Source organism: Mustela nivalis (assembly GCF_964662115.1).
Source record: "Mustela nivalis genome assembly, contig: HAP1_SCAFFOLD_1577, whole genome shotgun sequence".
NCBI classification, from domain to species: domain Eukaryota; kingdom Metazoa; phylum Chordata; class Mammalia; order Carnivora; family Mustelidae; genus Mustela; species Mustela nivalis.
This window is the reverse complement of record NW_028135087.1, coordinates 9,915-36,655: the sequence shown is the minus strand read 5'-3', so window position 1 is coordinate 36,655 and position 26,741 is coordinate 9,915. Positions and strand designations below refer to the sequence as shown.

The following is a 26,741-nucleotide window of genomic DNA, read 5'->3' as shown; positions in this document are numbered from 1 at the left end:
TACTGTGCGCTGACGCTGCTCTGGCTTTCCTGACTCTAGAGCTCAGAGCTGCTCTTCTGGAGAAAAAAGTCCTCCAAGGTAATTCTGAGCAAGAAAGCGCACAATGTCTGTTTATCAAGGACAGTGTTGCAAAGGGACAGGATTGTAGACACAGAGCTCACTGAGGTGTTTCTATCCGATGAGCACAGCAGCAACAGCAAAGACGGGAAGAACACTGGAGGGCCAGTTCCCCAAGGGCCGAACGTGGACATGGCTGGAGGGGCTGCAGGCACTGCCAAGGGCCGCAGTGAAGCAGAGCCGCTGGAGACACACGGGCTGCAGAAGGGCCGTGTGCAGACTGTCTGCTAAGTGTGGACGAACGGGGCAGAAGCACGAGTGCAACGGGCTAGAGACACAAGCACAGTGGAGGCTGACCACTTAGTTGAATGCCTTGATGTGAAAGGGGACAGAGACCTAGGACCAGAGAATCGCTTCTTTTGGGATGTGTCCGTTCTTAATCTCCATCATGAGACATGTGGAGCATATGGTCTCTCAAGTTCCTTCCAAATCTAAAACCTTAATTCCTAAAATTTAGAAACCTAACTCCGCCTGCAAGGGGAGGGACTGTTAGCGTCACACAACAGAGCACTCAGGGCACCAGGCGACCTTGACGCAGGCAGCCCAGCTGGTATGTGTAGGACCAGCCCCGGCTACTCCCACTGCACCACTGTGCGTCTCACAGTGCTGACAGGACCTAACTACTCATTTTCTGAGTCACTCATCTACCCTGGCTGATTGAAAATTCACACCAGGAAGGGAACAAGACAATCACAGTATAACAAAGAGAGCCATCATCTTTTTTCCTATTTCATAAGTTTTTCCTTTCCTGTTTGTAAATTTCAACTGGATATGTCCTATACTGTTTCATAATAATATAATGCTGGTGCAAAATACATCAATGGTAATACTCTGGGCATGTCTAGGAAAAAAAATGAGATGGAGAAAAACCAAGATGAATGGTAGGTATGCCTTAAAGATCAACCGGACTTTGCTAGTCCTCAGGGAAGGTGATTCCAAATATACTTTTACACTGCAAGCATAATGACGTGTTGGAACTGTGGTCTATAACCAAAGCGTTTATAGGAACGTGTTATAGATTTCACCATTTCATGCTCTCCACTCTCTTGGAGCTACATTCTAGCCACAAACCTGGATTTTCTTCTTGTTCAGAAATGAATTCTAACTAAGCCATCCCCGCCTAATTAGATTGAATGTGAAGTATTAATTTATGTGCTACTTAGTTAAAAAAAATGCTTACCTGCTTGCTTCTAGTGCAGAGGTTTCTTTCGAACTTTGTGAATTTAAGATTTTTTCAATCTTTTCCACTGATCAAATAACTTGTATAAGCCTCAACACACACATCTATAAAAATAAAAATTAAGCAAACAAAAAACGTCACCATCTTTACTCTTAATCATCTTTATTTCCCATGCTAAATGCAGGAAAATATAAGACCAAAAGTTAACTTCAAATATATAGGGCATGCTATATTTTGAATATTTCTATGAAACTCAGAATTCTCAAGAATGCAAATCTTAGTTCTAGAATAAGCATACTTCCATATTCTATTGCAAGTTTATAGAGGAAAAAAAAACCCTAGACTTTGCTTTCTCATATTCTATACTCTTATTTCTTTTTTTTCCCATCCTGAATCTTTCTATGGGCATTTCTTTCCTATTTTTTTAAAAAAGATTTGTTTATTTGAGAGAGAGAGAGACTGCATGTGCGCGTGCAGGGGAGGGCAGAGGGAGAGAGAGAATCTCGAGCAGACATCCTGCTGAGCACAGAGCTCAATGCGGGGCTCAATCTCATGATCCTGAGATCATGACCTGAGCCAAAATCAAGAGTCGGACGTTTAACCAACTGAGCCACCAGGCGCCCCTCCATTTGTTTTCTTATGGCCCTTTATTCATGTTTTAACTTTGGCTTCTGATTGTACTGGCCCTCTCAGTTTACATGTGCATATACCTATATGCCCAAGCACCAAATCATTAAAGACCTTTTACACTACAAATATTATCAAAGAGGTTGAGGGACATTATGAAAACTCTCATCCTTAAAGAACAAAAAAATACAAAGTCATCCATTCAATAAATAATAATAATAATGAACACCCCTGGGAGCTCGATATTCATTCTGACGGGGGGTGGGGGGGGCACGAGAAAATAAAGCAAGAAATACACCCTGCTCTCACAAAGCTTACTGTTTTGTCTGGAAGCGCACGACAAGCATTCTTTGGACAAAAGCTGTGAGGAGATCCAGAGGCGAATTAAACAGAAGCCTGTCCCTCAAACAGGCTTCTCCCCACTGAGATTTTAACAAATATGCTAATAATACACATAGAAAACATTGTACAGAGCAGCAGGCGAGAGTCAGAAGCCCAGACACCCAATGCCCGCTGTGCCCCTACATCGTTATGATCATGAATGATATCGGGGACACTTGGAACTGGAGATAGCACTAAGGGGCACACTCCCGGGGTGAGCCCTCAGATGTACAGAGCCGTTGCCTGTCTCACACACCTGAAACTAAGCCAACACCACATGCTAACTACTGGGAATTGAAAAAATTAAAGTGAACACCAGAACATAAAGAACACAGGATCAGAAAATAACAGCAAACCTACGGCAGAATCCTGAGTTTGCTTTGGAAAGCCCACTTCTCCCCTAGTTTTAGTCTCTAATATAGGCCTATTTTCTTTACAGGGCCACTGACAATTTATACAGTCGTTAACTGTCAAGCGCTGCACCGACAACAGTTATCACTGTTTCTTGTTCTGGAAAAAGTGGGTGACTTGAGATCGTGTGGGTACCTCTGAAATTCTGTCTTCTTATTTCAGGTAGATAACGTGACATAATGCATAAAATGCACATGCGTGAGAGCTTTGAAAAAAAGCTAAATTTAAAAAAAAAAAAGAAAAAAGCTGAATAGTGCTGACAAGTTCACGGAGACAAGAGGAGAGGGCTTCAACTGGCATGCAGCATAAGAAATCTACTGGAGGGGGCGCCTGAGTGGCTCAGTGGGTTAAGCCACTGCCTTCGGCTCAGGTCATGGTCTCAGGGTCCTGGGATCGAGTCCCACATCAAGCTCTCTGCTCAGCGGAGAGCCTGTTTCCCTCTCTCTCTCTCTCTGCCTGCCTCTCCATCTACTTGTGATTTCTCTCTGTCAAATAAATAAATAAAATCTTTAAAAAAAAAAAAGAAATCTACTGGAGGGTACCTTTTTCTTCCTTATGTCCTCTTGTTTACACATTCGTTCATCTACTGCCCGAATTCCTTCACTGACTGATGACCTGAGACTCTTTAAAAGAATAATAAAGAAAATGTATTACAGACATTGTTTTGTCACATTATCAATTTCCTACATCTCATTCAATTCCACAGAAATTAATACCTGTGCACCTGTACTATGCAGATATTGACCAAAAAAAAAAAAAAAAAACATGATATACCAGATACAGTTACTGTTGAGGGGACTCATGACCTGGGGCATAATGACACGAAGGCAGAGTCGCATGGCCAAAAGAAGAATGACATATACAGTGAAAGTTATGGGGATGAGGGGGCTTAGAATGGAGAACAGATAATATGAAGCAAAGTACAGGAGAGTCTGGAAATGCGACGGGGCTCGAATCGGACTCTGAAAGCCATGTGTACACAGCTGCCGAGGTGGGGAGGGGATGGGGAGCAGATGTAAGTGCACACACACTCAGGGGCAGGGTCAGAAAGGCACACAGCCATGTGCACTGCAGGCTTCCTTCTGGAGAGAAGCAGAAATAGGAATGGAGGGCCAACTTCACTGAGATGAAGTCTTTAGATTCTGCATATTTTGGAGAACGAAAGAATGTCAAAGCACTGATGCATGATGATGAAATGTGGGTATGGAAATACCAGGAATCAAGAATGAAGAACAGAAGACCAGAAAAAGGCAGAGCACAGAGGTAGAGAAACATGTCCAGAAGCTAATGAATAAAGAGATAATTAGGAATTAGGGCCAAAACAAAGGTTAACAGAAACAACTAGAATGAAGTAGGCATATCACAAAAATTCCACAGGAAGGTGAATTAATTCACTCCATCAACATTATGAAACACCTCCTGGACGTCAGTATTGTGGCAGCCTACAGGGATGCAATGAAGACAGATATAGTCGTATCCCTCAGTGGTCTGAGAATCTCACAGAACAGCTTCAGAGTTGGGACCAGAAAGGCAGTTCAGGCCTGTGGCTGAGCAGGACCAAAGTGGCCATAAAAACAGGCCATGGAAAAGGGAGGGGATACGGTGATGGCAGGGGGTGAGGTGGGACAGGAGCCTGTGTGAGTAGAGCAAATCTGCCTCCAGGGAGGGGGTTCGAGAGAAGAGTGGGAGGCCAAAGGAAGGCTAGGCTTGGGAAACAACACCACTATGAGGCCCTGGGAGGAAGAGGCACACCAAGGAGGCAGTGGGAGAGCCCCACAGCGGCTGGTGTGGAATCCAACAGCGGACCATGAAAATTCCTTCCATTCCAAGGAAAAGTATCTTTAACAAGATTTTGTAAAATTCAAATGAGACATAAACCATGGAAAGTATTGGCTACCTCAAGGCACAACTCAAGATTTTTACCTGTTTCACGAACTCTTTCCTGCCTGCCCCTCCCCTAGGCTTCTCAGTACTGATATTTCCATCACTCCGCATTTTTCTTGGTTCTAATCATGTACTGTGTCTTCCCTTAAATTATGTTCTCCTTATATTCTCTCTAGGATGCAGGCACTGTCTTAGGGGAGGGACGTAAGAGGCCACTCAAGCTAGAGGAGACACACAAGGAAGGATGGTGTCGTTTATGACAAGTTTACGACAGGGCATCAAAATGGACAGAGGCCGTAAGTCAGGGCACCAGACACAGACGGGGGGGGGGCGGGAGGGGAGACAGGGCAGCACAGTTTTCTGTAAGAAGTGATGCCACAACTGCCCCTCCACTGTTCACCCAGGTGGAGTTCCTATTCCCAATGGCTTAGAGGTGGGGAGTCCCATTCCCACAACAGAGATTTTTCTGAGAGAACATGCAAATGTAACATTTATTAAGTATTACATTTTATTTATATTATCCTTCAGTTCCATTAGGGATTACACAGTTTTTGTAGATCAGCCCAGGAACCTAACCACACGTAGATTACGTGGGGTGGGGGGGGATATTTACAAGATTACAAACTGTTAAAATACAAGTCATTCGTAAGTTAGAAACCACTTACATATGACCAAAGTGGCATTAATAAGTTGAATTTGGAAATATGCTTCCTCTCCCCTGACATTTTAAGGTTGTCTACTCTGAGAATATGTCTTCTTCAAATCGAACATGTTTTTTTAGGTTTTTAGCATATGCAAAAACAAAATCATTTACAACTCTTCTGAAGGTGAATATTATAATCATGAACCATTAAAATACAACCACCAGTACCACCAAACTAACAGATGAAAAGAATTCTTAGAGAAAAGCCAACGAGGACAACAGGCATCACAGCAGACTGTTTTCATTAATTGGGGACTTACCAGAACTTCTCGTAACTGTCCCAAAGGCACAGAAAGTTGATTGAGGGCTTTGTCCATGCCAACCTAAAGGCAAAACCAGGTTGGCACAAACACATCACGATAAGGAGTAATAGTGACGTATCTATTTAACGATCAAAGCAGTACCAGATTTAAGTTATTTTTTTGGCACAACTGTATTTTGCTACATAACTAGCTAAACAACAGAAGTGTTATTTGGGCATTAATGTTGTTCATAGAATATGAAAAAAATCTGTTGAAATACATGAAACTATAAAAATAAGGGAAGTCAGGAGAAACGAAAGCTTCCTTAAGAACAATTTGCCTTTAGATGACATTTTAAATGAATGTGAAAAATTTTCACAGAAGATGAACAGTTCTCTGTCTGTAATTGATGATACTCAGCCAGCTGATGTGAAAGTCTGACGGGCTACGTCTCTCTTAAACATTATTATAAGCCTTGAGAAAAATAGAAATTAAACAGAAGTAAAATTTTCTAGGTTTTTAATCCTATTGGGATATTTATCTTAGTGGTATATTTCCCAAAAGCAAATGTGCATCATTAATTTTAATGCTTCTTGAAATTCCCATGGAGCTGCAACTTTCTGTGCTTCTCTGGACAAACAGATTTAAAACAAAATGAAGCATCAACAAGGAGACTTTTCTGCCAAGTAACAAAATTCAACATTTCTAAATGGCTTTTACAAACAATTGATAAGCTCACTGCAAATCATTCTTATATTTTTATAAAACCAAACTTTTTAAATATCAATATTGGCCAATGTTCCCTCAACCTAGCTCTGGCTAACAGATATACCTGGGAGTAAATTAAACATTGTAAGAGTGGTGGACATTTGCTCCTACAAATTAGTCTAAATCAAGGAAGACTTCAGGGTAATCACTTAGCAACTAATAAAACAACCTCTTGGGTATTATTATCCTTTACTTTTCACTGTTGACTAATGAATTTGAAACAATCAAACTAGAGCAACCTTAAATGAATAAAAACTAAAACAAAAAAATGTATTCCAAAAAGTTTAGTTCTTTTATTAATGAAATTGGTAATTTCTTCTAGTTTCTGGTGGGGTTGGTGGGGTAATCAACTGAAAGGTTTCTAAAAACTCTGCCCTTTTAATAAATATGAAGGAGAGAGAAAGTGTGTGTGTGTGTGTGTGTGTGTGTGTGTGTGTGTGTGTGTGTGGGACTTGTGAATTTCAGGTTTACCAAGTTTGTGGAAAGGTTGACAAAATCTGCATAATCCTTGTTGATGATCTCGACCATGGCTATTTTAAGAAGTTTATAGTAGAGTTCCAGATCTCCTCTTAGTTCCTCCAGCTGGACACGCTTCCTACAGTCAGACACAAAGTGATCGACGTCGAAATCTTCCTGAAAATCAAACCAGAAAGAAAAAATGATTGCACTGATACCACATTTTACATAGAAAAATAAGATCAGAGAAAGAATAAGAGGCTGTATTACTGCAGGGGAACACACACAGGACATCAGGGGGTCTGCTCACTTCCTAAGATTATGGGAAAGGGGGCCCCTCACCAAGACCATTCTCTCCTGTTGCCTAACTCTACAGGCATTTTATTTCTTTTAATTATACATTTCAAAGAGGCTCTTCTCAAAATAGAAACAGCTTTTTCTTCTTAATTTTAACACAGCGATTCACATCCTTCCAGACTTTGTTTTGGTCTCTTTACTTTTTTTTTTTTAAGATTTTATTTATTTGAGAGAGAGAGACAGAGAGAACAAGTGGGAGGAGGGGCAGAGGGAGAAGCTGGCTCTCTGCTGAGCTGGGAGCCTGATGCCAGGGTTCATTCCAAGACCCTGAAATCAAGATCTCAACCGAAGGCAGACGCTTAACTGACTGAGCCTCCCAGGTGCCATAGTCTTTCTCTTTAAAATATAAATTACTTTTGGGGTGCCTGGCTGGTTCAGTGGTTATGGGTTCAAGCCCACATTGGGCTTTCTGCTCAGCAGGGAGCCTGCTTCCCTGTCTCTCTCTCTGCCTGCCTCTCTGCCTAATTGTGATCTCTGTCTAATAAATAAATAATTTTTAAAAAAACAAAATATCAATTACTTTTTAAAGAAACTGACATATAATGGACACATGTTAGTTTCAGGCGTACAACATGAAAATTCCATATTTTTATCTGTTGTGAAAGGATCACCCTAAGACTAGTTAAAATCCATCACCAAACATACACATTTTTTTCTTGTGCTAAGAACTATTAAGCTTTAGCAACTTTAAATATATAATAATATACGGCACCTGGGTAGCTCAGTGAGTTAAGGCCTCTGCCTTCGGCTCAGGTCATGATTCCAGGGACCTTGGATCGAGCCCCACATCAGGTCTCTCCTCAGCAGGGAGCCTGTTTCCTCCTCTCTCTCTGCCTGCCTCTCTTCCTACTTGTGATCTCTGTCAAATAAATAAATAAAATCTTAAAAAAAATATATATATATATATAATATACTATGCAGCCATCAAAAGAAATGAAATCTTGCCATGTGCAATGACGTGGATGGAACTAGAGGGTATGCTGAGTGAAATAATCAGAGAAAGACAATTATCATACAATCTCCCTGATATGAGGAATTTGAGAGGCAAAGTGGGGGGTGTGGGGGTAGGGAAGGAAAAATGAAACAAGATTGGATTCGGAGGGGGGCACCTGGGTAGCTCAGTGGGTTAAAGCCTCTGCCTTCGGCTCAGGTCATGATCACAGGGTCCTGGAATCGAGGCCACATCGGGCTCTCTGCTCAACGGGGATCCTGCTTCCTCCTCTCTCTCTGCCTACCTCTCTGCCTACTTTTGATTTCTGTCTGTCCAATAAATAAATTAAATCTTAAAAAAAAATATTGGATTGGGAGGGAGACAAACCATAAGAGACTCTTAATCTCACAAAACAAACTGAGGGTTGCTGGGGGGAGGGGTGCAGGGAGAGGGTTGTGGGGTTGTGGACATTGGGGAAGGTATGTACTACGGTGAGTGCTGGGAAGTGTGTAAGCCTGACAATTCACAGACCTGTAACCCTGGGGCTAATAATACATATTTCTAATAAAAAATAATAAAATTAATATACAATAATACACAGTATTATTTACTACAGTCACTATGATGTACATTACATCCCCAAGGCTTATCTTATTAACTGGAAGTTTATACCACTGGACCCCTTCATCTTTTTCCTCTACAACCTCGCCTCTGGCAACCACCAATCTGTTCTCTATGACTTCATTTTGTTTTGTTTTTTAGATTCCACATGTGAGGGAGATCATACAGTATTTCTCTTTCTCTGTCTGACTTATTTCACTCAGCACAATATCCTCAAGGTCCATCCATGTTGTTGCAAATGGCAAGACTTCCTTCTTTTTATGGTTAATATTCCATCGTATACACACACATTGTCTTTATCCATTCACCCCATTGGTGGACACTTTAGTTATTTCCAAGTCTTGGTTGTTGTAAATACTGTGATACTCACTACCGTGAGTGTGAGTCTTGCTAGCCGCTAGAGCCAGGTGATCTAGAGGTATACCTGGGTAGCAACTGCAAACCTCGGGGCATCATACGAGCATTCAAGCTCCTTTCCAGGAGATACCAGAAAGCAGAAGTGAGGTAGAGGGACAGCGCAAAGATGGTACCCATCAGCTCCATCTTTGGAGAATACCTTACTAGGCTCCCAGATCCACGTTAAATTAGATGCCTGCCCCTCAGGGCTTTAAGATAAGCAAATGAGCCTCTTTCACAGAAATCTGATCCCATTTCAGTCTGCTGCTTCTGTGCTGAGTTCCAGGGTGGGTCAGTCTACTCGCAGGACTGCTTTAAGAACTGTTTCTCAGTTTGCTATAGCCTTGTGGGTCTCATAGGTGCAAGCTCTGATGGCTTTCAAAGCTGGATGTTTTGGGGTCTTGTCTCTTAGATGTACGTCTTGGAAGTTGGGGTGCCAGAAGTGGGGCTCAAACCCTTTGCTCCTCAGGGAGAAGCCTGGGGTTTTGAGTACCCTCCCAATCCCAGGTCGCTGTACCAGGGGTGGGGTTTATGGCAAGACTGATTCTTACTTCAACATAGGTTTTTTTTCCTTACTCACCTAATGTGTAGGAGTCACTCAGCTAGTTGTAGGGTTTTTTCCACAGGAAAATTTTCCATATGGAGCTATAGATTCAGTGTGTATTTCATAGAAGAGATGAGTTCAAGATCCTCCTATGCCACCATCTTGAATGGAAACCCCAGACCTTCTCTATGTATGTGTGTACACACACATATGTGTACACACACACACACACACACACACACACACACAAATATTCATGCTCTTCTAAACTATTTCCCATCTAGGGGCACCTGGGTGGCTCAGTGGGTTAAGCCTCTGCCTTCGGCTAAGGTCATATCTCAGGGTCCTGAGATCAAGCCTCACATCAGGCTCTCTGCTCAGCCGGGAGCCTACTTTCCCCCCTCTCTCTGCCTGTCTCTCTGCCTCCTTGTGACCTCTCTCTCTCTCTCTCTGTCAAATAAATAAATAAAATCTTAAAAAAAGAATAAAAAAATAAAAACTAAAAACCCATTCTATTAAAAAAAATTTCCCATCTAAAAATATAACTTGAATGTCTTTACATAAAACACATACATTTCTATTAATATTTTATGTGCATGCTGAGTGTCCCATTGAACAGATGTTCCAAATCTTTCATAACCTATTTCCAAGTATTGGTCTCACAGGATTAGCTATCCTGTGTTTCCCCTTTACAATACTGTGATACCCTGGTAGGCTTATATGCTTAGAGGCAATAAATTACTATCTAATTCCCCTGTGACTCTGCTACTCCATGACCTGTTTAGTCAGCAAGAATCAAATGTGATGATTCCCAAACTAGTTAAGGACACCTACACTTACTTTTCATTAAACAATATGTAAACCAACAAAATATGACTGCAAAAAAAATCACTGTTCTTTTGAAAACCAACACAGCTACTTTGGAAAGATTTGATACAAAGAAATCAATAAGAAAATTTTTGCTAAGTTAGGTATGGGTGAGATGACCAAGTACCTGGCAGGGAGGGAGTGATCACAGGATTCTCACTCAATTCAGTTAAAGAAACTGAAACTGAATGCAAAAAAAGACAACATAGAAAGCTTTTTTTAAAGATTCTTTTTATTTATTTGAGACACAGACAGACAGTATGAGCAGGGAAAGGGGCAATGGGAGGAGATTCCCTGCTGAACAGGGAGCCCAATGTGGGACTCCATCCCAGGACCCCGAGGTCATGACCTGAACCGAAGGTAGGAATGGTATTGAGCGACCCAAGTGCTGTGATAACTCAGAAATCTAATCTGCAGGCCAGTTTCCAGAGAAAAGACCTGGCACTGTTTCAATGGAGAATAAATGTACATATTTTTTCCAAATAAAATGCTAAAAACTGTATGTACCATTCCCTAAGAGTACTTGTTTAAACTGACTTTTTTAGTTAATCAACCAAAGACTGACCCTGCTAGTGTCAGAGAGAAGGACTTCATTTAAAACCGTAATTTCACAGTCATCTACAGAAAGCCACCTGCTCCTTACACTGGTGACCAAATTAGCCTGGACCTTTCTCTCCGGAGACAATTTCAGACCTTACATCATAGTTATGTAGTACATCACGGGAGGGGGTCTCGGTTCATAATCCTGGCCATCCTACTCATCAACTGTATACCTTTAGGTCGATCACTTTCCCTGCCTCAGTTACACATTGTTGAAGTTCTTGAACTTCATGATGGCATTCTAAATTGTATAACTGGGGTGCCTATGTGGTTAAGCATCTGCCTTTGGCTCAGGTCATGATCCCAGTCTCTTGGGTTTGAGTTCCACATCAGGCGCTCTGCTGAGCAAGGAGCCTGCTTCTCCCTCTGTCCCTTCCTCCTGCTCCTGCACTCTCTCACTCTCAAATAAAATCTTAAATAAATAAATAAATAAGTAAATCATATAACTTAGCCTCAGTGAACAAATGCTATTAGGTAATATTAGTACTCAACTTACCATTTATGCATTTGTTCTCAGATAAACAAAAGTTGCATAACACAGGACTAAATAACTCGGAACATCTGTGAATACTGGGTTAGGCAGCGTTTGCTGTGAAAAGCAAACCCAAACTCACAGTGCCATAATAGAGACCCATTTCACTTAACCAAGAATGGTTTTACTACTTTAGAAATGGTTTTACTTTATAGTGTAGATTCCCCAAGTATTCAAAAAGAAAGTATTTACAACCCATACATTTATGGTCAACTGATTTTTCACAAGGATGCCAAGACCATTTAATGGGGGGGGGGGAACAGTCTTTTCGAGTGCCTACTACTGGGACAAGTGAATATCTACATGCAAAGGAATGAACTTGGAACAGCAACGTCACACATACACAAAAATATAACTCAAAATGGATCAAAGATTTAAATGTAAGAGTCAAAACTGTAACACTCAGAGAAAACAGGTGAAAATCTGTATGACTTTGGATCGGGAAAAGCTTTCTTAGACATGATACACAAAGCAATAAGAAATATTAGATAAGCTGAACTTGATCAAAATAAAAACTTTCGTGTGTCAAAGGACACTACGGAGAATGTGAAAAGACAACCCACAGAATGGGAGAGAGTATCTGCAAATCATTTGTCTGACAAGGGTCTAATAACCAGTATATGCAAATATACTCTTAGAACTCAACAACAAAAAGACAAATAACCTAATTTAAAAACAATCCAAAGACTTTTGAATAGACATTTATCCAAAGATGATACACAGACGGTCAAGAGCACATGTCGGGATGTTCGACATCCTTAGTCATTGGGGAAATGCGAATCAAAAGCACATGCAGATGCCACGTCACACCCACTAGGACAACTATGGTAAAATAAGAAAAAGAAAAAGAAAAAAAAAGAAGAAGAAAAGTGCTGGCAAGAAGGCGGAGAAGCTGGAACCCTCCTGTATTGTCGGTGAGAATGTAAAACAGTGTGGCTAAGGCAGTAAACAGCTCGGTAGCTCCTCAAGAAGTTACACACGTACAATTACCCAGCAGTTCTACGTCTAGGGGTATGACACCGACAGAACTGACAACAGATGTTCCTGCCACAACCTGTACATGAATGTGTACAGCAGCGCTGCTCGTAACAGCGAAAAGAGTATATACACAACGTCCATCAACTGATGAATGGATACATAAAATGTGGAAGAGCCTCTTACACAACCATAAAAAGGAATAAACTGTTACATGCTACAACACGAGTGAAGTCTGAAAACATTCTACTCTCAGGTTAAAGGAAGCCAGACACAAAAGGTCACGTGTTATACAATTCCACTGATATGAGATGTTCCAGAAAAGGCAAATCCATAAAAACAAAAAGTAGATTCATGATTGCCAGGGAATAAGGGGAGGGGAGAATTGGAAGTAAGAGGTTTATTTTTCGGGTGATTGAAGCATTCTGGAATTAGACAGAAGTGACGTATGTACCATATACACAGTAAATATACTAAAAACCAGAGAAGAGTACACTTTAAAATGGCAACTATTATGCTTTGTGAATTATATTTTGATGAAAAATGAAACAACTTAAATATCAACTAATGTAGCTAAATGCTAGGATACATTAAAAACAATCCAAAGTAACACTAATCACAGGAACAATGGCGTAGCTACATGAATTTCAGACAAAGCAGATTTCAGAGAAGGAAAATTATCAGGCATAAAGAGCAGCATTACATAATGATAAAGAAATCGACTGACCAAGAAGACACAATTATCCTTAAGGTATGTGTGCCTGATCAACACAGGTGAGACACAACCTAGCAGAACTGCAGGGAGAAATAAACAACTCCATTATCACAGCTGGTGACTTCAACACTTCTCCATCATTAATGGGCCGATCCAGCAGCAGGGCAACAAGGATTCAGTCCAGACATGGCACACTTAACACCACCATCAATTACCGTACAACAGATGTACACAGACTATTTCGCCCAGTAATAGTGCAACACACATTCTTCTTAAGCTCATATGGAACACTCATCAAGACAGAATAATTCTGGGCCACAAAACACAACACATTTTTAAAAATAAAAATTATACCAAGTATGTTCTCAGACCGCAATGGAATTAAAAATCAGTAACAGAAGATAGTTGAAGAAGTCCAAAATACATGGAGATTAAATGACACACTTCTAAATGACAGGAGACCAGTCTCAACAAAATACAATGTAGCAAAATGTGTGGAATGCTGCTTAAAGGGAAAATACAGTACTGAATGCAAATATTAGAAAAAAAAGGATTAAAGTCAATAATCTAAGCTTCCATTTTAGGCAACAACAACAAAATCAAATCTAAAGTAAGGAGGGGCTCCTGGGTGGTTCAGTTGGTTAATCATCTGCCTTTGGCTCAGGACATGGTCCTAGGGTCCTTCCTGCTCAGGGAGGCTGCTTCTCCATCTCCCATTCCTCCTGCCTGTATTCCCTCTCTCACTGACTCTCTCTGTGTCAAATAAAATCATTAAAAAAAACCCTAAAGGAAGTAGAAAAAGAATAAAAATTAGAGCAGAAATCAATGTAATTAAAACCAGGAATTTTTTTTTAAATCAATAAACCCCAAGTCTGTTTCTTTGAAAACATCAATAAAACAGACAGACCCTTAGCCAGTCAAACAAAGAAAAAAAGGTAGAAGACATAAATTACTAATATCAGATGAAAGAAGGGAGGGCTACTGCTAACAATCCCAATCACTGTAAATTCAACCAAACATTTATGGAATACTACACAATTCTCTAAAATCTCTTCCAGAAAGTAAAACTAGAAGGAGTACTTCCTAAATCATTCCTAAATCATTCTAGGAGATCATTATTACCCTGACACCAAAACCAATACTACAAGAAAAGAAACTACAAACTAGTATCTCTCATGAACACAGACACAAAAATCTTCAACAAAAATTAGCAAATAAAAGCAAACACTATATTAAAAAATTATACACCAGGGTCATGTAGGATTTATTCCAGGTATGCAACATTAGAAAATGTTCAACATTAGAAAATCAATGTGATCCATCATATCAACAGAAAGAAAATCACATGATCATATCAATGAAGGGAGGAAAAAAAACATTTAACAAAATCCACACCTCTTCATTATTAACCCTCAGGAAACTAAGAATAGGAGGACTTCCTCAACTTGATAAAGAATGTTTCCAAAAATTCACAGCTAACATGATATTAATACTGAGAAAATAGAAGACAGGGAATCAAGGCAAGGATGTCCCTTCTACTACTACTATTCAATACTATACTGGAAGGCCAAACTAATGAAATAAGGTAAGAAAAGGAAACAAAAGGTATACAACCTGGGAAAGAATAAAACTTTGTTCACAGATGACATGACTGTCTACAGAAAATACAAAGACTTCACACCCCACACCCTCCTGAAACTAGTCAAGTGATTATAGCAAGTCTGCACAATACACAGTTAAAATACAGAAGTCAATTGCTTTCCAATGATGTATCAGACAAAGGGCCAGTATTCAAAATTTATAAAGAATTTATCAAACTCAACATCCAAAAAACAAAAAAATCCAGTCAAGAAATGGACAGAAGACATGAACAGACCAAAGAAGATATCCAAATGGCCAACAGACACATGAAAAAGGGCTCCACATCACTCAGCATCAGGGAAATACAAATCAAAACCACAATGAGACACCACCTTATATCAGTCAAAATGGCTAAAATTAACAAGTCAGGAAACAACAGATGTTGGCGAAGATGTGGAGAAAGGGGAATCCTCCTACAATGTTGGTGGGAATGCAACTCTGGAAAACAGTATGGAGGCTCCTCAAAAAGTTAAAAATGTAACAACCCAATGACTTAGCAATTGCCCTATTAGATGTTTATCCAAAGTACACAAAGTGATTTGAAGGGGCAAAAGCACCCCGATGTTTATAGTCAACTCATTGAAAGAGCCCAGATGTCCATCAACAGATGAATGGATAAAGATGTGGTATACATACACACATACACACACACACACACACACACACACACATTACTCAGCCATCAAAAAGAACAAAATCTTGCCATTTGCAAGGACATGGATGGAACTAGAGGAAGACAAATACCATATAGTTTCAGTCACATGTGGAACTTAAGAAACAACAGATGAATATAGGAGAAGGGAAGGAAAAATAGAAACAGACAGGGAGGCAAATCACAAGAGACTTAACTACAGGAAACAAACTGAGGGTTACTGGAGAGGGGAAAGTTGGGGTAACTGGGTGAGGGGTATTAAGGAGGGCACTTGTTGGGATGAGCTCTGGGTGTTGTATGCAACCAATGAATCACGAAATTCTAACCATGAAACTAAAAGTACACTGTATGTTAACGAGATTGAATTTTAATTAAAAAATTTAAAAAGTCAATTGCTTTCATATATACCAGCAATGTACAAGTGGAATTTGAAGTTAAAAACACAAGACCATTTACATTAGCATACCAAAAAAATTAATACTTAGGTGCAAATCTAACGAAATATGCACAAGATCTATATGAGAAAAAGTATAAAATTCTGATGAAAGATAACAAGCAAGGTAAGATGTGAAGTGGAAAGAAAGTCCATAATCTTGGGTAAGAACACTCAATACTGTTAAGAGGTCAGTTCTTCCCAAACTGATCGACAGACTCAATGCAATCCCAATCAAAATGCCAGGAAGTTATTCTGTGGATACCAACATGTTGACTCTAAAATTTGGATGGAAAACTGGAAAACCAAGAGTCCCAGAGTAGTCAACAAAATATTAAAGAGCGGGGAAAAAAAGGAAATTGAGGATTGCCACCACCCAATCTCAAGACTTACTATTAAAGCTATAGTGATTAAGACAGAAGGTGCCTGGCAAAAGAGACAGGTGCTTGGAACAGAGTGGAGAGCCCAGAACAACATCCACACACACAGGCAAAGGCAACTCAATGGCAAGGACAGTCTTCAACAAATGGAACCGAACAATGGGACATTGATAAGAAAAAACAAACAAATGAAAAGAATAAAAACAAACTTTTCACACCTTTCACAAAACCTAAACGTAAAATGCAAAACTTCTTAAAGATGACATAAGAAAAAATGTAGGGATCCTTGGATTTGGCAATGACTTTTCAGATATAAAACCAAAAGCATGATCTACGAAAGAAAAAAATTGATGAGAGGGATTTTGTTAAAATTAAACTTCTCTGTAAAAGACACTGTTAAGAGAATGAAAAGACAGGACAACTGGGTGGCTCAGTTGGTTAAGCAGCTGCCTTTGGCTCAGGTCATGATCCCAGCGTCCTGGGATCGAGTCCCACATTGGGATCCTTGCTCCGCAGGGAGCCTGCTTCACCCTCTGACTCTGCCTTCCACTCTGTCTGCCTGTGCTCACTCTCGCTCGCTCTTTCTCTGACAAATAAATAAATAAAATCTTAAAAAAAAAAGAGAGAGAGAGAATGAAAAGACCAGTCACAGAGTAGAGAAAATATCTGCAAAACACAGCCATGGTAAAGGACTTAAAATAAGAAATATAATATAAAGATGTCTTAGTAGCAACAAGAAATCAAACCTAATTTAAAAATGTGAAAAGAGCGGTGGCTGGGAAACCCAGTCAGTTAAGCATCTGCCTTTAGCTCAGGTCCTGGGACTGAAATCCACACTGGGCCCCCGGCTCAGCGAGGAGCCTGCTTTTTTCCCTCTCCTGCTGCCTGCTGCTACCTCTCCGTATGCTTGTGCTGTTAATAAATAAATAGAATCTTTAAAAACGAAAAAAAAAAAGGATCTGAAAAGATGCTCAACTTTGTATGTCATTAAGAAATTGCAAATTTAAACAAGGTACTATTACATATCACGTAGAATATAAAAAATCCAAAGCACTAGTAATACCAAATGCTAGCAAGGATGTGGGACAACTGAACTCTCATTCACTGTTTGGTCAGAATGCAAAATGGGAGGCACTGTGTGAGACAGCTTGGCAGTTTCTCACAGAACTAAACACATTCTCACTATAAGATCAGTAATTGTGCTCCTTTGTATTTACCCAAAAGAGCTTAAAACTAGTGTCCACACAAAAACCTGCACACGGATATTTACAGCAGCTTTATTCTCTGAAGTGCCAAAACTTTGAAAAAATCCAATCTCCTTCAGTAGGTGAACAGGTACACTGTGCCACACCCACACAACGGATTATTCGACAATTAAAAGATGAATTATTAAGCCACAAGACTTCGAAGAACCTTAAATGCATATTGCTAAGTGAAGGACCAGTCTCAAAGGCTAAATACTATATGATTCCAACTCTATGGCATTCTGGAAAAGGTAAAAATTAACCAACATTTTAATTTTTATTTATTTTTTAGGTCATCTCTATACCCAATGTGGTGGCTAGAACTCACAACCCTGAGATCAAGAGTCAGATTCCCTAGCAACTAAGCCAGCCAGGTGCCTCTAAAAAGGTAAAACTCTAGACAGTAAAAAGATCCCGGGCTGAGGGGTGAGCAAGGAGGGTGCAGAGAGAGGAGAAGAAACAAATAGATGAGGTACAGGGTTTTTCAAGGCAATGAAACTAGGCTGAAAGATACCAACAGTAGGTAAATAACATTATACATTTGTCAAGACCCACAGAACTATAGAAAGAGGAGTGAACCCTAATGTAAACCATGGATTTTAATTAATACTGTATCAATGCTGGTTCATCAGTTGTAACACATGTACCACAACAATGTAATACATTAATAATAGGAGATAGTGAAGTTAGAAGAAAAATATCTGTACTCAGGGGTATTTCCTATCTGAACCCAGTTAAAGTACAAATCCCCCAAAAGGCCAGAAGTTGGGAGATCACAAGAGGTGTTGGAACACAGAAAAATAAATGAGCAAACCAGACAAGCTGCAGGTAATTAAGAACCATTAACCATGAGAGAAGCAGTGACATCACTCAAAATTAAAACCAAGTAGAGTTTAAAAGTTTAGCTACTTTACTAACTAGCTGCAATCAGGGATGGCAAACAAAGACTAATTCAAAGTAACCTGGGAATTAATCATTTAAAACTTACCAATAATCTGAAATTAGTAGCTTTAATGCTATGAAAATTACATAGAATTTGGAAAGATTGAAGTTCTCTAAGCTGCCAAGAAGTAAAACACTCCTTCCCAGATACATGGACTTATAAAATCACTATATACTATCTCCACGAGAAGCAGAATCCCCAAGAACCATCACTCTGTAATGATGAGAAGTACTAAGAGGGCATATGAAATTTATGAAACATGTCCCATTTCATCGAGACAAAAAACCAAAATAGTTAAGCACTAATCTGCACACTACATAGGGGTTGAAAGACATAGAAAGTTTGTGTGAGCTCACGTATGTGTGTGTTTCCAACCATTCTTGAAAACAATGGACAACAGAGATGAATAAATGTCCCTGTATATCCCATAAATATTCCTCAAATATTTATCATGCAACTCCAGCTCTGCTCTAAGACCTGGGGACACAGTCATGAAAAGAAAAGACAAGGTCTCTGCTTTTAAGGAGCAGATATTCTAATGCAGAAATGAGAAAATATATATGTAAACAAACATTATATTAATGAACAGTGATCAAATAGTGATTAATGAATAGTGATCACAGCTAAAAAGAAAACAGGACACAGTAAAGGTTGAGTGACAAATGGGATGTATTTTAACTTGGATGAACCAGGAAATATAGAACAATGAGTTGAGATCCAAATGACACAAAAGAGCTAGCCACCGGAAGTGTGGGAAGAGTGTTCCCACCCAAGGTATCAGCATGTATACAAAAGTGTCCTTGAAGCTCTTCCCTCCTTCCCCTGCTCTCAAATCTCTGACACAGCTAGGTGGGGACATAATCTAGGACTTGTGTCTCCCAAAACTCATTCTAAATCTTTGTTCGGTGACTAAATTATTCAAGCTTGAGAAATTAAAAACATATGCTAACAAGATCTTCCCACCATCTACAGAGAGATCATCTTAAAAGCATCATGAAATAGTAACACTAAAATTCTAAAAAACTTCTGTTCTAACATTTTAATCAATTTTATATCAAACTCCTTTCTTGAATTTATAGACCCATTTGACATATTTATGAAGAGACAAAAAAAAAACAACAAACCCTACATTCCGTAATGTATTTATCCATCTAACAAATATTTGAGTACCTAATTACACTCTGTTCCAGCTGATTTCTTCTCTTTATCTCTTTTTTCCCCTCAATTTAACACCAATCATAATCTATGTAGGCTTTTAGTTCGCTTTTCAAAATTAATTTCTTGAGCTATTTAAAGGAACTATCCAGTGCTAGAGTTCTCAACACTGGTCACACATTAGAATCACTTAAGGAACTTTTTTTTTAAGATTTTATTTATTTATTTGACACAGAGAGAGAGATCACAAGTAGGCAGAGAGGGAGGGAATCATGCTCCATGCTGAGCAGAGTGTCCCATGCAGGGCTCGACCCCAGGACCCTGAGACCATGACCTGAGCTGAAGGCAGAAGCTTAAACCTCTGAGCCACTAAGGCACCCCCTCACCTGAGGAACTTAAAAACAAAAAGCCCAAAGGGCACCTGGCTTGTTCAGTCACTGGAGCGTGCAGGTCTTGATCTCAGGGTTGTGAGTTCAAGTCCCATGTTGGGTATAGAGATTACTTAAAAAAAAAAAAAAGAAAGAAAGAGCCCAAGCCCCAGTTTGTGATTAATTTGTTTAAATGTTTCAAGAAATTTGATGCTAAATGTTGTAAGACTAGTTAAATAACAAAAAGATATATTTACATAATACTTCTTGCTCTCAAATTTTGAACAAAGAACTTACTAATAATCAATGACTTAGTAGGCCAACATTTTATTTAAATAAGTTTTATGGTACTACAAAGAGTGAATTAGAAAATCAAAAGCAAGGAGAAATGGGCATGATGTAAACATGGGGAAGCAAGAGAAAGCAAGAAAATATGTGACCGGGAAGCGAATGCTTAGCTCTGAGATCCTTCTCTGAGAGAAGGACAGATTAAAACCTAAAAAGAAAGAAAAGAAGGATCCCATGCACTCAAGGAAAGAGAAGTCCCCCAACATCCCTCCTGCTTTTTCCAATATAAACACACAGCTGGGCCGACTTACCACATCCTGGTTGGTACCGACTTTATCAACTTTTCTATTTAAGCCAAACTTGACCGGTCAATGATGGATGGGCTGTGTGCCAAGTTTACCAGTTGTACAACTGACGGTGTAATGGCTGAACCTGAGAAACCGGGGTGAAAGTATCAAGAGGCTCTAAAGATTGCGAAAGAGCCAAGATTCAAATGATTACCACGTACACACAAGACAAACTATGCAGATGACTGCTCAGTATGGAAGTACTTCAGAGTGTTACACTGTGGCATCAGCTGACCCAGACCCAGAAGATTGCTGGAGTTCCCATCATGGACATCTCTAACCATATAGACGACACTGAGCAAATGCCAGATGATGATGGAGCCCCTCACTCCTATGTCTTAATAGAGTTCCTCAGCTCTCCTTTACCAACTTTTCCTGTTGCCAGTTCATACAAGCAATTCTCCTTACCCAGTTCCTCTGTTCTGAGCTATGGCTAAAGACACTCACTTTTTTATGTTTTGAAACTGATTATCTTGTACCATTTTACTTTTTGTTGCATCTTTTTATAAATCAGATGACCACTCACAAGACAAAAAAAAAAAAAAAGTAATGGAAAGGAAAGATCAAAAGGGAGGACAACAACAACAAAAAAACAGTTCTTTTTTGCCGGGAACCCTTCTTACAAGTGCCAATCAGATAAACTTTATCTGATGTTACATCGTCACAACTCCTCTATCATCAGGGAAAGTAGTTCACATAAGAAAATTTCTCTATAAAATGAGTCCCAGGCTTACATTCCATATTTGGCTAATTAGAATTTCATTACGATGTCTGTCTCACACTGATGCGGAAGAGAATGGAATCTTGTCATCAAGACGTGACATCGAACTAAGAACCCACAGGGTAAGCACTCAGATCCTGTGATACGAAGTCGGCTCCTGGGGATGGGCAACCCTGGGCAACAGTGGCTGACCTGCGGGCCTGCGGCTATCTGCCGTCTGTCACTCTTCCTTGTTCCTCCTCTGTCAGCTGCTATCTCCAGCTGCTGTCAACAAAGTCCCCCTCAAACAGCCATCACTTCCCTCTGGTCCCATTTACCATAGCTAAGCTCCAGGCCAGGCATCCGGATCACCAGCTCTGTGGGAACTTCTTCTAAGGTAAGAGGTGGCCCTATTGGTGAAATGCAGGTGCCAAGGCATGCGGACATTGTGCCATCTTCTGCGCTATTCTTAATGTTCTGATTGTCCCACTTCCCTCAGTTCCCACCTGTGGCCTCTGGAAAGGAACATATTACAGTAGGATTTCCAAGGACTGATGCGTGGGGGTCAGGAGATCTGGCCTGTGATTGGCCCCAACTAGCTGTGTGGCTTTAAAGGAAGTCATCACACCTCAGGCCTCAGTTTCCTTATCTGCAAGCCAGGATGGACTAGAGTCTTTTCAGAGGAGCCGGCAAAGATCACATAGATAAGCACCACCTCATTATACTAACAAGCAAACAGAAGGCCGGAGGCGAGTGATTTGCCCCAAGTCAGACATAAGCAGGCAGAGAGCAGAGCCGAGGATGGGACCCACATCTGCAGGTCACAGCTAATCAGCCAGCACAGTACAAACAGATCTGAGCAGCTGCTCATTCTTCCCCTTTTCCGTTTTGTCCATCAGAATGCATGCTCCCTGCAAACAAGGACACACAGGACCTGCTTCCTGCCTCAAAATTCCCAGTTCACCCAATTAGAACAGGGAGGAGCCTCAAGGACTTACCCCCCCACCCCCACACACGGTTCTTTTACCTATGGAACATGAGGGTACATACATTCACCGTCCAGAGGGCTCCTGCCTTCACTTCTCATGGAAAAGGTCATCATGTGCCTACCCAGGGTGCCAACGAAGCCACAGGTTCCAGAGAGGAACTGACACAGAGAAGTTCGAAGGAGGCAGATGGCTAATTGCAGAAACAAACTGTCTACCAAGGAAAACTACCCCATGGGGGACTGATTCTCTTTGAAATACGTTCGAGTGTGTGGGAAAATGGTTTTTCAAGAGCTGGTGGACTGACCAGTCACCTGGTACATACAAGATCACATCCGCATTCTGACAAGAGTGGCTTGCCTGCAGTGTAGACCAGGGGCCAGAAAGACAAGGAAGGCACATGGAGACTGGGTGAGAAGCTTCTACGGTGTGATGGCAAGGGCGCACTGCAAAGGTACGAGAAGAGATGGAAAGAAGTATATGGACTCAAAAGGTTTAGTAAGCAAAATCCACAGGACTTGGTGTAACAGACTAGATTTTGGAAAGGTGACAGAGTAGGAGTTGACTTCTGGTTTCCCGACTCCAGGCTAAACGGATGAAGTGTTTACCGAGAGAGGCAATAGAATAAGAAAGGTGGTTTTCCGTGGAGGAGGTGCTCATGAATTCCGTCTTGAACCTGATGAGTCTGAGGGGCCACAGACACATCCGAGAAGAAAGGTCAGCAAGTCCGATACACAGAACTGGTGCTCAGGAGGCGTGTGGACCAGAGACAGGAATCTGCCTTACCTGCTGATAGGTGGTCATGAAGCTGCACAAAAGGTCATCTAGGGAAAGAAAGGAACACGGGGCTGAGCCCATAATCAGCATTCAGTGGCTACCAGGAGCATGACTTTGCACAGGAGACACATCAGAGAGGTAGAAGAAAGACAGGAAGCAATGCAGAGCATTTGGTCTACTGCGATGTCGAGTAAGGAGACAGAGAAAGGTCAGGTGCGCTGACTTAGAAACAGTTTTGGTAAGAACTCTTTAGTGGAATGACAGGGCCTGAAGGGTGGAAGGTGGGAAAGTCAAGTCAACCCCTGAGCACTGGCTGTGATGCACGACAGTGACAGGGCAATACCTAGAGGTGGGGCAGTCGTGACAGTGACAGGGCAATACCTAGAGGTGGGGCAGTCAAGTGGGAGAGGATCAAACAGGAGCGCGTGATGGGAAGGAGTGCAGGGGAGAGGATCCTTGCAGGCTCCTGGAAGGGCGGGAGGGCATGGACTTCGCCAGAGTGGAGACTGAACCCGAGGAGGAAGGAGAGCCCCTCCCCGTACCAGGCGAAGAGGAGAAGGGGACAAATACAAGAATGGGATCATGATCAGCAGGATGGAAGAGGTCCCGTGGGATGGCTGCTAATTTTTCTGTACGACTGGAGATGAAAGAGGAAGGCTACTTGTGGTGTCAATAGCACACCCATGTAAATGGTCTAATTTATCTGTTATGCCACTTTCTCCCCCTACTACCAATACCTTATGTCCTGCTCATCTATTAGTTGGATGTCAACCCAAAGGATTTTCGGATTTCTAAGCCGACAAAGTATGATGTTGCCAGTGCCTCTGCCCCAGGTGACCCTTCCCCATCTGCCATTCCTGCACTTTGATCACCTACCTCTTTTGCATACCTTTCCCCTTCTATTTCTTATTAGATCTCATAAACATGACTTTTTAAGTAGTCTCCTGCCACCAGTCAGCTCGAACTCAACAGATATGACCATGCAACTTCCTGCTGTAAACCTGACTGCAGCTCTACCATGAAGACTGCATCAACGTGGACCCCTCAATGTATGCAGTGTCCAAGGTGCAACCCGCAGCCCCACCCCATCTCCCTTTCTACCATCCCAGTCTCATTCCAAAATGTGCCAAACAAGACACCTATGTAGAAATACAACCCCGACAGCAAGCTCTCCGCTCATTTCTGCCTCGGAACTGTAACTTAACAAAACATCTCTCTGATGGAAACAGAAATTGCAAATAACCTTTATCTCCAGCTCCCACATAGAAGATCAATACCACTTTACACAGAACAGCTGTTCCATGTATTTTCCTTCTATGTATGAAGGGGTCATGTTCATTAACACTACAAATTGTACATTATATTCAGAAATTTCAGAGCTTTGAAAGAATATGGAATTGCTGGCATTCTAGCCACTTTCCCAGTTTGCTCTCTTCCTACCTCTAAGTCCTACTTTAGAACTGCTATTTTGAGATTTCTGTTTTCCGAAGCTGCTTTGACCAAAGGCATTCTGTCAGCTCAGAGTGAGAAAGACGGCAGGGCTAGGAAGTGTTAGAAAATGCTAGTGTTAGGCCCAAAGAAAGCCTGACGAAGTCCAAAGACAGACAAGCTAAAGAGACTTCCGTGCTTTGAGATTCTTTAAGTCTATGTGTGTGCCTTTTCTTCTTCCAATGACCTCTCTCCTCATCACGTGTCCTTCATTAACAAAAGGTTTCTGGATCAGAGAATTCACTCTGTGCTCTCCTTCAGACACTCCATTCACTTTAACACCTTTTATTACAGTGGCTTAACATCACCATACAAGAACAAGAGTACAATATACCTTCGTCTAGACATCCCTACATATTAAAAATGATATGGCCACACCGCAGAGGATCCAGACATAAGCACTTTTAAAGCCAGAGTTTGGAAGATGTGATCTGAATGCAAGTATCAAAAAGGAACTAGCTGGTTAACCCAAAAAAGAAAAAAACATATTATGACTTGAAGCCATAAAAAAGTAAGAAATTCAAACTCTTCAGAATTTTAGGTACCTACAGAGCCAAAACTTTTTAACACTGAAACCAGCTACTAAATCCCAATCCTTAGAAATTAAACATATACGTTTTGATAGTTTAAGTACAGACCCAGAGGGATACAGAAAACAGATAAAGCTCCTCCTGGCTCTGATTCAAACCTTGGGACATTTTCAAGGCTATGTCTGATGAACCTTTCCTGTCAGTAAAGTCTTTTCAGTTTAAATTTCTATTCTGTAAGTTTATGTCCTACAGTTATCTGCTGCCAGCTTGAGGCTGACTTCACCAAGAGAAGTAGGGCAACATTAGAAAAGGAGCTTGGTATGCTTTGTAGTACTGGACCAGAACCAGTAAGGACAGTACAGTCTTTCAGATTTCTCATTCTGAGCTTAAGACGAAAGTCAGGCATAAACGTTAGCTTAAGTGCCTTTTTGACCCGATTCCTGGTAAGTACGTGTGTTCAGAGATGTGTTCAACTCACAGTCGCTGAGCTTCTAGGCACAAGGCACTGGGAGGCTTCTGTCAGGCTGGGGGAGCGGCGGTCTTACTGTGCCGCACGGTACCAGAGGCGGGTCCTAGGGGTCTGGGGCTTTTACGTTTAGCTCAAAACCACTTGCCCTGAACTTTCAGGCTTTTTCATTCAATGTGCATGATTTCACAGGAGTGCTTTCTCCAGGTTGCACCTAGCCCACCCGAGGCCAAGAGACTCACTGCGAAGTGCAGTGAGGTCCCTGCCGAGGACCCGTCCGGGGCGGGGACGGCCCAGGAAGCCCGCAGGAGAAGCCCGAGGAGAGGCCCCGGAGGGCCAAGGAGGGCAGGCCACCCACAGCCCAGCTCCGGGGAGCAGAGCCCAGGCGCGCACCTTCATGAACACGTCCTTGTTGAAGCAGAGCCTGTCCAGCCCCTTGGGCAGGTTCATCCTACTTCTCTCCATTCCGCCGGACGCCGCCTCTCAGCACCGACACTCGAGCGAGGAGGAAAGGTAGGAGGCTGCGCTCCTACCAACGCTACCGGTGAAGCCACGGCGTTTCCACCGAACAGAAGGCACTGCTTCCTCCAACATGGCAGCGTCTGTGCCCCGGCCAATGAAAGAGGACTCCGCAGGCCCGCCTCCGCCTGCCTCCGCCAAGAGAGGGGTGCGGACCGCTAACGCCGAGCCAGCAGGTGATGCGGCCCCCATGCGGCGGAGGGCGACACTACAACCTCGAGTAAGTTTCTGCGGAGCAGCCCCGCCGCTGGTGATGCGGGGTGAGCGGGAGAGGGGAGGGCGGGTAGGGTCAGGGGCGCTCCCTCCCCACCTCGCCGTTTCCCTCGGAAAATCGGCCTGCGAGCCTCTTCCAGGACCTTCTCCCGAGATTGTCCCGTGGGAAGCATAGCTGTGGCGGGATGCTGGCCCTTTACTTCTGCGGCCGGGTGTCCAGAGTGGGGGGCGCGTCCCGGTGTCAGGCCTCCGGTCCCCTTGCGCCGCCGCTGCAGCCGCCTGGGCGCGGAGTCCTCTGTGGGAA

The 26,741-nt window shown here is 41.8% G+C and overlaps 1 protein-coding gene across 1 annotated transcript; it reads right to left on the bottom strand.

Annotated features, from left to right (window-relative positions):
- Window positions 1-3,258: 3,258 nt before the first annotated feature.
- LOC309857936 (conserved oligomeric Golgi complex subunit 2-like) lies at window positions 3,259-26,170 on the bottom strand (the record flags this gene model as incomplete). Its single annotated transcript, XM_082750647.1, has 4 exons — window positions 3,259-3,339; window positions 5,564-5,626; window positions 6,785-6,946; window positions 26,099-26,170. Coding segments are annotated over 4 exons (378 nt in total), but the record flags the coding sequence as incomplete, so codon positions are not given.
- Window positions 26,171-26,741: the final 571 nt, after the last annotated feature.